Source organism: Etheostoma spectabile, unplaced genomic scaffold, assembly GCF_008692095.1.
Source record: "Etheostoma spectabile isolate EspeVRDwgs_2016 unplaced genomic scaffold, UIUC_Espe_1.0 scaffold00019186, whole genome shotgun sequence".
Taxonomy (NCBI): Eukaryota; Metazoa; Chordata; class Actinopteri; order Perciformes; family Percidae; genus Etheostoma; species Etheostoma spectabile.
This window is the reverse complement of record NW_022604729.1, coordinates 1-12,500: the sequence shown is the minus strand read 5'-3', so window position 1 is coordinate 12,500 and position 12,500 is coordinate 1. Positions and strand designations below refer to the sequence as shown.

The 12,500-nt window shown below is 38.5% G+C and overlaps 1 protein-coding gene and 1 long non-coding RNA gene across 2 annotated transcripts; one reads left to right on the top strand and one right to left on the bottom strand.

The window, feature by feature from the left end:
- Positions 1 to 1,722: 1,722 nt before the first annotated feature.
- On the bottom strand, positions 1,723 to 2,470 carry LOC116684021 (uncharacterized). The gene is made up of 3 exons (XR_004330750.1): positions 2,403 to 2,470; positions 2,066 to 2,273; positions 1,723 to 1,958 (listed from the first exon to the last, which is right to left on the bottom strand). It is a non-coding gene; the product is annotated as an uncharacterized LOC116684021 (long non-coding RNA).
- Positions 2,471 to 4,201: 1,731 nt separating this feature from the next.
- LOC116684020 (coiled-coil domain-containing protein 106-like) lies at positions 4,202 to 5,930 on the top strand (the record flags this gene model as incomplete). The annotated part of the gene is made up of 4 exons (XM_032510038.1): positions 4,202 to 4,359; positions 4,495 to 4,703; positions 4,854 to 4,884; positions 5,622 to 5,930. Coding segments are annotated over exons 1-4 (707 nt in total), but the record flags the coding sequence as incomplete, so codon positions are not given.
- Between the last annotated feature and the right edge of the window lie 6,570 nt (positions 5,931 to 12,500).

The window sequence follows — 12,500 nt, the reverse complement described above, 5'->3', positions numbered from 1 at the left end:
CAGTTGAGGAGTTTTATTCAATCCGAGCACGGATATTGACTCATATTACTCGGATAATACTTGTACTCGGCAAAAGTGCTTTATCCGTACCGGATACTCGTTTCAGCCGGATACTCGGATCACCCCTAATATTTGTAAATCTAAAAGAAAGTTGATGTGTATATGCATTTATTAAAAAGAAAGTTTATGTCATAATGAATTGTGATGATGACATAATGAATGGTGATGATAAATCAAAAAGAAAGTTAACCTGTATATGCATTAATATAAAAGAAAGTTAATATGTGTATGCATACATCTAAAATTAAGTTGATGTGTATATGCATTAATCAAAAAGATATTTGATTTGTATATGCATTTATTAAAAAGAAAGTTGATGTGTTTATGCATTAATCTAAAAGAAAGTTTATGTCATAATGAATAGTGATGATAAATCTAAAAGAAAGTTGATGTGTATATGCATTAGTCAAAAAGAAAGTTGATGTATGTATACAGTGCCTTGTGAAAGTATTCGGCCCCCTTGAGCTTTTCAAACTTTTGACATATTTCAGGCTTCAAACATAAAGATATAAAAATTTTATTGGTAACACTTTATAATAACTACATGCTATAAAGCATTAGTTAAGCATTAGTAAATTAGGAATTTATCATTTATAAAGCATTATTCACACATTAATACTCATAGTAAGTCATTTACAAGCACAGTTATAAATGTTTTAACTTCACATTATTAAGCATTAGTTAAGCATTAGTAAATTAGGAATTCATCATTTATAAAGCATTATTCACACATTAATACCCATAGTAAGTCATTTATAAGCACAGTTATAAATGTTTTAACTTCACATTATTAAGCATTAGTTAAGCATTAGTAAATTCTTTATTTGTCATTCATAAACATTGTTCTTCTTCTTAATACACATTAGTAAATCATTTATAAGCATAGTTATACATGTTGAATTCTATATAATAAGCTCCTTTATAATGGGCTTAATGATGACTTTAAAAATTGTGGGTTCACTTTTTATAAAGGAAATATTTCAAAGACATACCATATATAAAGTAGTTCTTTATGGTTCGAAAGATCATTTATAAAGTGTAAGGAAATGATTAATAAACTATTTAGATGTACATTTTTGCATGCATTTATACAAATGGTTTAGACATTTTGTGAGTGTTAAGACAATGTTACAAACATTTATTGATATTAAATTTATGATAATTCAGTTGTTAGTGGTTAACTATTTTTAAAGACTATCTACACCATATAAATCATTGACTAATGAGATTGAAAAATCAGTTCTCTCAGTTTTTCAACAGAAAAAGTAAATAGACACAACACAAATTGATGAACATATAAAGGATTTATTGCCATTTATTGTCTCTCAGCCATTCATTCATAATAAAAACATTGATTCTCTTTCAGGAGACCCTGGCTGGATAATATAACATTGGTTCTGTACATCTTATCTTATACAGTTTGAATGGGACTACTTGTACTTTCTGGAAATGTCATGAATCAGTCTGCCAAATACACCATTATGGTGTTTCTTTGCAAGCCATTCATTCCACTCAATTATTGCAAGATGGTCAGAAAGCAAACTATCTGTGCGATTTCCCTAAGCCTCCAGATCTGCTCCTTGTAGGATCTCCAGCCCTCTCAATATGTGGGTATGGGCACCAGTATGGGGATCTACATACCACCTGCTGTGGTTGACTGTGTGATGGTTGTACCCTAGTGCAGGGAGTATGCGATAGGCACGCCACTCATCACTGATTATTGATGATCCACGCCTCACATGATGGGCGATTAAGGGGACTAGATGTCCTCGAGATCTTCTCTCCACAAGACGTAGAACAGGCTTTCTTGATGTTCGTCCTTGATGATGCTTGACACCTAACATCCCAAAAACCCACTTCTTTCTCTTCCATCCACCAACCATTCGTCCTCTCCCGTACTGATGAAGATACAAAACAACAAACACAGACAAACACATACATTATTATATTAAGAAAAACACAGTTGACTATATTTCACAATTATTTATTAACTATTATAAGACACCTTTCTTTTGTGCCGAAAATGGCTCTCATCAATCACAACAAACTCTCTTCTTCCACCAATCTTCTGGCCTGTACGCCTCCTCATCCTTTCAACCGCCGTGACACAGACCTCCCTTAGTTTTTTAGCCATTTTACTGAGAGTTGCTGAACTGGCCGCAATGCTGTCATCCATCATGTCAATCTGTCGTAATCGTAGACCCTGACAAAATCTCCATAGGCAAATTTAAAAAAGTAATGTTTATGTATATCTGAAATCATGAACAAAACATTCAGTGCTTTACTTGGCAATGTAGTGAGACTGTGGTATGTGTTTGTTATCATTGTTATTACTTGCCTACCTGTACATGAATTGCATCCAGTTACTGAAGGAGATCTTTGAACGACTGAAGATTGACTTGTGCCTGACAGAGATATGTTTTTCCGTTCCAACATGTCGACAGGTCCTATTTAAAAAGAACAGTAATATAAAATACTGTTTTTATTAGAAAGATGTCCATGGCCTAGACTAGGAGCTAGTCCAAGTCTAGTAATGATTTTTTGTAATCATCCATGTGCCGGACATATTCTGATATGATAACCTTTGCAAAGTGAAAGCTTTGTTGTAGGGTAATTACCATGATTTTTATACCCATATTCCTTATGACAGGTGTCCGGAACAATGAAATGATTATTACTACAAAACTACCTACACAAAGCTAGTAAAACTGAAATGATATGCCCCACCACCTAGGTATGGGCAGTATTTCTGATCATTTATATCAAAATAGTATCATGCTCAGTATTATTGTATTTAAAAAAAAATACATGATACTGTAGTTTATTTTGATACATGTCTTGGTTGCTGTATTTTGTATTTTATTTTGATAGGCTACTTTTACAACATTTAGTATTTTGTATCTTGTATCAAAATAAATTTTGATGTATGCCTATTTGATTTTCGCCCATCCCTGCCACTGCCCACTATCACACACATTAATACATAGTGTTGTAAATATAGGTTACTTACCAAGCATACTGATCTCCACTGTTTGCCCTTTTCTTAAGTTTCATGCCGTGACGACATATTCTGCATTTCACTTTAGTCTTTAGGAGTTTCTTCTTTTGAAGCCACTTTATAAGCTTCAGTGTGTTTCTTTTCGGGTCATCATTAATAAGCTTTTTTAGCCTTGTGAACCTAGTCATTTTTTGCAAAAGATTTGCTTTTAAATGGTAGTGGTTTGCAATCCAATAGTCTGCTCTGCAATTTGCCGCTCTGCAAAGTTCCCTCAGTGGGCCCGCGTTCATACGTCATCAACGTGCGACCAAGAAAACGACCGCCAAAGTTAGACAGCCGAAGCATGGACAACGTCGAAAAAAATAAAAAGGGATGCGGACCCGGGGCAAAAAAAAACGAGGGCATGAACACATTGGAGGAGATACCTGTCATTAGTGGTGAGTATTTTTTTGTTACACTTTATTCAAGCACTGTCACTAGAGGTTTTCAGACCGGGGCGGGGTGGACCAGCAGGGAATGGGAGCGGAGCCGGGCAAACAGTCAACAAAACCGCGCTCTATAGCCTCTCAGTGAACGCCGCCCGAATAAGACCGAACACAGCCTCCGAGTATAGCTGACTCAGCCCCGGGGTGCTAAAGCTGATGATACATGGAGCAGCTTTTAGAGCAATGGTGTAGGGCAATTTTTGTCAATGGTACTGAGAAAAGATTACTACCATAATCCTCTTCCCCCACCACTCTGCAACCCAACCCGCCCCGCCGCTGTAACATTAAACGTCAATCATCATATGTGACAAATTCCTCCCTCTCTTTTTGCCTAGAAAATAAAAAAACTTATTTGTTTGTTTAATGAAACAATGGGTATATCTTTATTTAAGTAAAAGTGTTATGGAAACGGGCCAGTAAAAATATGTTCTTTACTGTATCTATTCTTTGCCAACAACGTGTAGTGTGGGTGTTTGTAGGTAGGGTTACTGTCAAAATATAACAAGTTAGGAGTGAAGGTGAGTTTGAACTCCCTTCTGCTACATAGCAGACAATATACATTAATACATTTATTAATACATTTTGAATAGCAAATAAGATTAAAATAATGTTTTAGATTCATTCATTAATGAAACATTATTTTATTTCAGGTTCTGCCATGGCACCTACCGCACAGCTGGGACTTAAGCAAAAATCCAATGAGTTGGAGATGTTTAAGCTGAGGGTAGAGTGGCAAAAGGAGAAGATTGCTGAGCTGACTAAGGAGAGAGACTATCTCAAAGACCAGTTGGCATCAGGTAAGTCTCCCAACAAACAGTATGTGGTGAAATTGTAGTACAGTTCAGTCTTATGCAAGTCTAGTTTTGGTTTCTAGTAGGGTATATGAACATTTCTTTCCCATGGTGCCATGTATTGTGAGCCTTATGTTTGTATTTGTATCTGTTTTAACAGCTCTCAAAAGGATGACAAAGGTTCCATCAAGGAAATAAACTTGTCTTCAGATTCTTCTGGTGACAGCCCAGTGGAATCTTCCTCTGATATGTCTGATTCCTCCTCGTCCTCATCAGAGGAGGACAAGATAAAAAAGAGAAAGAAGAAGGGAAAAGGGAAAAAATATAGGAAGAAGTCAAAGAAAATCAAACCAAAGACACGGCAGAGAGGTAAAAAAAGCTACTTTGACCCCTTTCCACGTTTCCATTGGTTCCTGCTTAGCTCTGCTGTACAATTGCTCCTCTAGGTTGGTTCCTCCAACACAACATTAAATGTGTGATTTTTATTGGTGCTAACTAACTATTTTACCATAAACACAGTGCGTTCTGGATTCATGGAACCTGGTAAAAGGTAATTCCACCTCAAAGCAGATTTTTTTTTTTCCCGTGCCCTTTTAAGCACATGCACAGGCGAAGTTTGTGATTTATATTCTCAAAAGATTTTCATGCTAGAGGCATCAGATAATAACCTTTTATAGGTAGTTTCCTGTTTCCTGTAAAGAGGATTGTGTCCCCATTTAGTGTTTTAATGTTTGAATTTTTTAATCATATTTCACGAGCCCACTGAACTTGTCTGACAAACTGAACAAATTAAACAAATACATTTCCACTTATGCAACCCTTTCAAAGTGCAGTGTGTAGGATTTAGTGGTATCTAGTGTTGAGGTTGCTGAATTGTAAGCAAGCATTAATTTATCTACAGTATATTAATAGCATTCCTAAACTTGGTCCCACTTTGGATGGTCAGACTTTATGTGGGACAAATTTCAAGAACACCTGAGATGCAAGCAGAAGGCATTTGTTGATTTGAGGTGGAATAAACCTAAACCAACATGTAGGTCTCTTAATTGCAACCATTCAGTGTCACGTTTTGTATTGTAGATTAAAACTGAATGTTAGTGTGACTCGCAAGCCGTGTGTGTGTGTGTGTGTGTGTGTGTGTTGTGTGTGTGTGTGTGTGTGTGTGTGTGTGTGTGTGGGGTGTTTGGTGTGTGTGTGTGTGTGTGTGTGTGTGTGTGTCAAAGAGTGTGCGAGTAAAAAAAAAAAAACAATATTGTGGAACACTAATTTATGTTGTTATAATTGCAGCCCAAACTCCAGACCAGGTGGTGGACCGGTACAAAAGATTCTTAGAAAGTTCAGTAAAGGAGGGACCATGTCTGCTGCTTTCAAGCATGTTGGAGTAGACAGGAAACACGGTGGTGGTCATGCTCCAATCGCAGAGCTGTTCATTGCTGCGCCTGGCAAGTACAAGGAAATCCTTAAAAACCACAATAATGTGAAGAAACTCAGCGTGTTTGCCACACAGTGTGCCACTGCTATTCAGGAGGACCAAGGAATAGAGGACACAATCACAGCCTATAAGGCTTCTGGAAAGCTTCTGCCCCTAAAAAAAAAGTGAGCTCTGATGCTGGGGTAGAGATCTATTCTAAAGTTGTTTTAGTTACATTTTGACATTGAAAGATTTTATATTATTATTTTATGAAGATTTTATTTGGCACCTCTACTGGTAAATTTGTATTCAGCCATGGGTGTTTATACTTGAAAGAAATGTATTCAATTTATTTTATTATATATTTGTACATGGTGCATTTTATGAACAGTTCTACAGTTTATGCAGCCGTGTTTTGTCTTTTTTATTAACGAATGGCTGACATGTTTTGTAATAAATAATTGATATGTTGTATATCACTTTATGTTGTCTTTTTCCTTTTTCTGTTCAGAAAATAACTGATTTGTGTTACAATATCATTTGTAAATGCTTAATGAGGCATAGAAAGTCCTCACTTTAGATGAGCTCTCACTAAGTCCTTACTAAATGGTAGTTAATGCTTTGTAACTACCTGAATTAATCATGAAATACTTTATTAACAAATGTCTAGAGAATATCTATTGCCTTTAGATTTCATTTGTAAATGCTTAATGAGGCATAGATAGTCCTCACTTTAGATGAGCTCTCACTAAGTCCTTACTAACAGTTAGTAAATGCTTTGTAACTACCTGAATTATCATGAATTGCAGTATAATAAGTGTTATAAAACATCTATGAACACGTGCACTGCATTAGACCATTTCTAAATAATTACATGTCATTTCAAGTTAGTGGTTGATCAAAGCACTAGGGGGGGGGGGGTCCTTCAACAGAACATCCAAGCAACCATTTGCTAGTCCCGTCACAGCAGATCTCTGGAAGCGCAGGTCGGAGTTTTGATGAGGAGTTCAGAGAAACAGTACCAGGCCTGTAACGGTGAGGCTTTTCCCTGCCACCAGTAACATTAGCTGGGGCATCTTTCAGGTTGTCTTAGCAGCATCCTTTGAGTTTTGCCACTAGTACATTTACAAGTTATGCTGAGATTGTTTAAATTCTTCCTCAGGAGAGTATAAAAACAGGCACTTATATAATAATTCTTACACTTTCCAAATTATCTTATGAACCATTAACAACTCATACATAAAGGGTTTGTCATTAAAATAATACTTCATTTAAATAGTGACATGATCATATATAAAGTATGAAAATACAATTATTAAGCACATTATAGATGAGCTTATTAATAAAGAATACAACATGTTAATAGTGTGTAGATAATAAAGAATAAAACATTTATAACTGTGCTTATAAATGACTTACTAATGGGTATTAATGTATAAATAATGCTTTATAAATGATGAATTCCTAATTTACTAATGCTTAACTAATGCTTAATAATGTGAAGTTAAAACATTTATAACTGTGCTTATAAATGACTACTAATGGGTATTAATGTATGAATAATGCTTTATAAATGATAAATTCCTAATTTACTAATGCTTAACTAATGCTTTATAGCATGTAGTTATTATAAAGTGTTACCGATTAACCTAACTAAATCTGAGGCGATGCCACTAGGCACCCTCTCAATGATACCACTTACTACACCTCCCTTTCCTTTTAAATGGTCTCCCAATGGGTTAGTGTACCTAGGAATCTTCATCACCCCATCCTTTGATCAATTATATAAAGCCAACTTTCCCCCACTATTTTGTAAATGAAACAGGACCTAGAGCGATGGATGTCTCTTCCCATTTCCTTCTTGGGGCGTATCGCTCTGATCAAAATGAATGTCCTGCCTAGGTTATTGTATCCTATCCAAATGATTCCTGTGTTGTTTTCTAAGCGGGTGTTGAAGGATATAGATGGTTGGCTCAGCGCTTTCATTTGGAGCAAGCGCAGACCCAGGCTTAACATGGCTGTGTTGCAACTACCAAATTAAAGGGGCGGCCTAGATCTACCTAATATTAAAATTTACCTGCTTTGTGCCCATTTGAGATTGGTACAAGAATGGGTCAAGGGTAAAACCTCAATTTGGATGGACATTGAGACAGCACTATCACACTGCAGACTAAGCGACTTGTTGTTTTTTAATAATTTAGAGGAATCAAAACCCTCTGTGTAAATCCAGTAACAATTAATACTCTAAAGCATGGCGGATTACCTGACGACTTGAGAGAAGATCAAATCTCACATCCATTCTTACCCCAATAATAAATAATCCTGCTTTTCCCCAGGTTCCTCGGACCCTGGTTTTCAGCAATGGTCTAACAAGAACATAAATCCCTTAGCGACCTATTTGTAGATCATAGCTAATGTCATTTGAACAACTTGCAACATTCACAAGCTCTCCAAACAGGATTTATATCGTTTCTTACAAATAAGGCATTATATTACTCACAGCACAAGCCTTATTGACCACCCTGAAACATCTGCTGTTGAGAAAATTCAGTTTAATCAACAAGTGAAAGCATCTATGAGCTCCCTTTCCCATGCACTGAACGGAGTTTCAGCTGCTGATGTGCGGGGGTCAGGGGTGGTGGTGGGAGAGGGAATAAATAAAAAATACAGGCTAAACTGACATTTCTCAACTATGGTGACTATGTCTAATGGCACAACAGTATTTACTAGTGAAATGCAATACAACAATGCCACCTAGTGGCCAACTGAATTAACATTAGACCGCCCGCAAGGGCTCTGGAATGTTCCCACGAGTGTGGCCACTTATTGATTCACAAATGTGCCGCATTTTACACATAGCATACACCGTGCGGAACAGGTCTAGTAAGGCACAATAATGTCACATTTAAATGTTAACATAGATAAACCAGGTTACAGTTTAAGTGGATGCAACGTTAATCATGGAAAATAAGGATTTACAAGTGAAAGTAATTGCCGTAAATGCGAGGTTATGTTGACTTGCGCTAAACATTTTCTAACCAAACTACGTGTCAAACTTAAACATATCTCTCGTATAATGCTCAAAGGCATCTAAACATAAAGGGATTACACTAAATTACTCACTTCTCAGCAATGACGCACACATTGCACACACATAGCCGCTGTCTCTCTCTGGATCGCTGCGCATCTATCTTGAGGTGATGGCTGGAAATGTTCATACTGACGCAGGCGCACTGGCACGGTCTTTCCAATAGTCTCCATGCTGCTCTTTTCAAACCAGCAGGCCTTCAGACTGAGAGATGAATCACATGTTGAGTTCTTTAAACTAAATGTTGACTTTATCATTCTGGTCCAGCTGCTGGAGGAGAACATCGTCACTTTTGTAAAGAACGAGCTGAAGAGTTTCAGAAGGTTCTATGTCCAGATTACCCAGAATGCTTAGAGAGTCAGAGGGAGGATGAGGAGGTTTTGGAGGGTGAGGATGAAGAGCAGAGGAGGAGGAGCAGAGAAGCATTTCTGAAGATCACACTGCACTTCCTGAGGAGAATGAAGCAGGAGGAGCTGGCTGACCGTCTGCAGAGCAGTAAGAGGATTTTAACACATTATCATGATAGAAAGATGAGATGGAGGCAAAACGTGACAACTGTATAGTTCCAAAACTATGCTGTAACTGCACACATTGCATCACACCCAAGGCTGTTTTTTTAAAACTGATACAGCCTTAAATGTTTAGATTCTCTGATATAATAATGTATATAATGTATCGGTGTATTGACAACTCAACCATTTCTTCACTAAAACAACGTCACTAAACAACAGTTTTGATACCTTTCAGTCGGGTTTCCGACCACACCACAGCACTGAGACGGCTCTCGTCAAAGTCTTTAATGACATCCACCTTAACACAGATAATGGCAAAATCTCAGTCTTATTATTACTTGATCTCAGTGCTGCATTTGACACGGTCGACCATGACATATTACTAGACGATTGGAAAACTGGGTTGGCCTTTCTGGCTCAGTACTAAACTGGTTTGAATCCTACTTAAAGAATAGGGACTACTTTGGGTCAATAGGTAATTATACATCTGAGCATACAAATATGACGTGCGAAGTTCCCCAAGGCTCTATTCTGGGGCCTCGTCTGTTTAATGTAGATCCTTCCACTGGCTCAGATTATGGAAAACAAAAAAATAAGTCACTACAGTTATGTAGATGACACACACATTTACATAACCTTATTGCCAGGGGACTATAGTCCAAAACAAAAACTGACTAAGTGCATCAAACACATTAACGGCTGGATGTGCCAGAACTTTCTGAAATTAGATGAAGGAAAAACTGAGGTGGTTGTTTTTGGAGCAAAAGAGGAACAATTAAAAGTCTGCGCTCAGCTTCAAACAACAATGTTAAAAACAACAGACAAAGCCAGAAATCTTGGTGTAGTCATGGACTCAGACCTGAATTTTAACAGCCACATTAAGACAATTACAAAGTCAGCCTATTTTCACCTTAAGAATATATTAAGGGTTAAAGGACTTATGTTTCAACGGGATTTGGGACAAATGGGACATTTACTAATGTCTGAAAAATGTATTAAAAATATACTTATTATTTTAATGTTGAAATATGTTCTTTGTATTATTGATTTTTCTTGTTGTGTGTTCATTCAGGAAGTCATTCTGAAGTTTGTCAGCGTAAACTCAAGACTAACCAGAAGATAAAGTTCCAGTGTGTGTTTGAGGGGATTGCTAAAGCAGGAAACCCAACCGTTCTGCATCAGATGTTCACAGAGATCTACATCATGGAGGGAGGGGCTGCAGGGGTCAATGAAGAACATGAGGTCAGACAGATTGAAACAGCATCCAAGAAACCAGACAGACCAGAAACCATAATCAGATGTGAAGACATCTTTAAAGCCCCACCTGGAAGAGATGAACCAATCAGAACCGTGATGACAAAGGGAGTGGCTGGCATCGGGAAAACAGTCTTAACACAGAAGTTCACTCTGGACTGGGCTGAAGGCAAAGCCAACCAGGACATCCAGTTCATATTCCCATTCACCTTCAGAGAGCTGAATGTGCTGAAGAGAGAAAGTGCAGCTTGGTGGAACTTGTTGATCACTTCTTTAGTGAAACCAAAGAAGCAGGAATCAGCAGGTTTGAAGAAGTCCAGGTTGTCTTCATCTTTGACGGTCTGGATGAGTGTCGACTTCCTCTGGACTTCCTCAACACTGAGATCCTGACTGATGTTACAGAGTCCACCTCAGTGGGTGTGCTGCTGACAAACCTCATCAGGGGGAATCTGCTTCCCTCTGCTGGCCTCTGGATAACCACACGACCTGCAGCAGCCAATCAGATCCCTGCTGAGTATGTTGACATGGTGACAGAGGTCAGAGGATTCACTGACCCACAGAAGGAGGATTATTTCAGTAAGAGATACAGAGACAAGAAGCAGGCCAGCAAATCATCTCCCACATCAAGACAGCACGAAGCCTCCACATCATGTGCCACATCCCAGTCTTCTGCTGGATCACTGCTACAGTTCTGGAGATGGTGTTGGAGACCAGAGAGGGAGGAGAACTGCCCAAGACCCTGACTGAGATGTACATCCACTTCCTGGTGGTTCAGTCCAAACTGAAGAACATCAAGTATGATGGAGGATCTGGGACAGATTCAAACTGGAATAAAAAGACAAAGAAGATGATGAAGTCTCTGGGAAAACTGGCTTTTGAGCAGCTGCAGAAAGGCAACCTGATCTTCTATGAATCAGACCTGACAGAGTGTGGCATCGATATCAGAGCAGCATCAGTGTACTCAGGAGTGTTCACACAGATCTTTAAAGAGGAGAGTGGACTGTACCAGGACAAGGTGTTCTGCTTTGTCCATCTGAGTGTTCAGGAGTTCCTGGCTGCTCTTCATGTCTATCAGGCCTTCACCAACTCTGGAGTCAACCTGCTGGCAGAAGAACAAAAAACCTCTCTGATGCCTAAAGTCTTCAGAGTCAAACCTAAATTAAACAATCTCCATCAGAGTGCTGTGGACAAAGCTTTACAGAGTCCAAATGGACACTGGACTTGTTCCTCCGCTTCCTTCTGGGTATTTCACTGCAGACCAATCAGAAACACCTAAAAGGTCTGATGACCTTTGCTGGAAGTAGCTCAGAGACCAATCGGGGAACAGTGAGTACATTAAGACAAAGATCAGTGAGAATTTGTCTGCAGAGAGAAGCATTAATCTGTTCCACTGTCTGAATGAACTGAATGATGGTTCTCTAGTGGAGCAGATCCAACAGTCCCTGAGTTCAGACGTCTGTCCACAGATAAACTGTCTCCTGCTCAGTGGTCAGCTCTGTCTTCATCTTACTGTCATCAGAAGAAGATCTGGACGTGTTTGACCTGAAGAATACTCTGCTTCAGAGGAGGCTCTTCTGAGGCTGCTGCCAGTGGTCAAAGCCTCCAACAAAGCTCTGTATGTGCACACACAACTCTTCAGATTAAACGGAGGTTTTATTTAATTAGAATTTGTTTATGTTTGCTTGAAAATGTATTCTTATGCATTGTTTTTTTTTTTTTCAGGTTGAGTGGCTGTAACCTGTCAGAGAGAAGCTGGGAAGCTCTGTCCTCAGTTCTCAGCTCCCAGTCTTCTAGTCTGAGAGAGCTGGACCTGAGTAACAACGACTTGCAGGATTCAGAAGTGAAGCATCTGTCCTCTGGACTGAAGAGTCCACACTGCACACTGGAAACTCTCAGGTTGG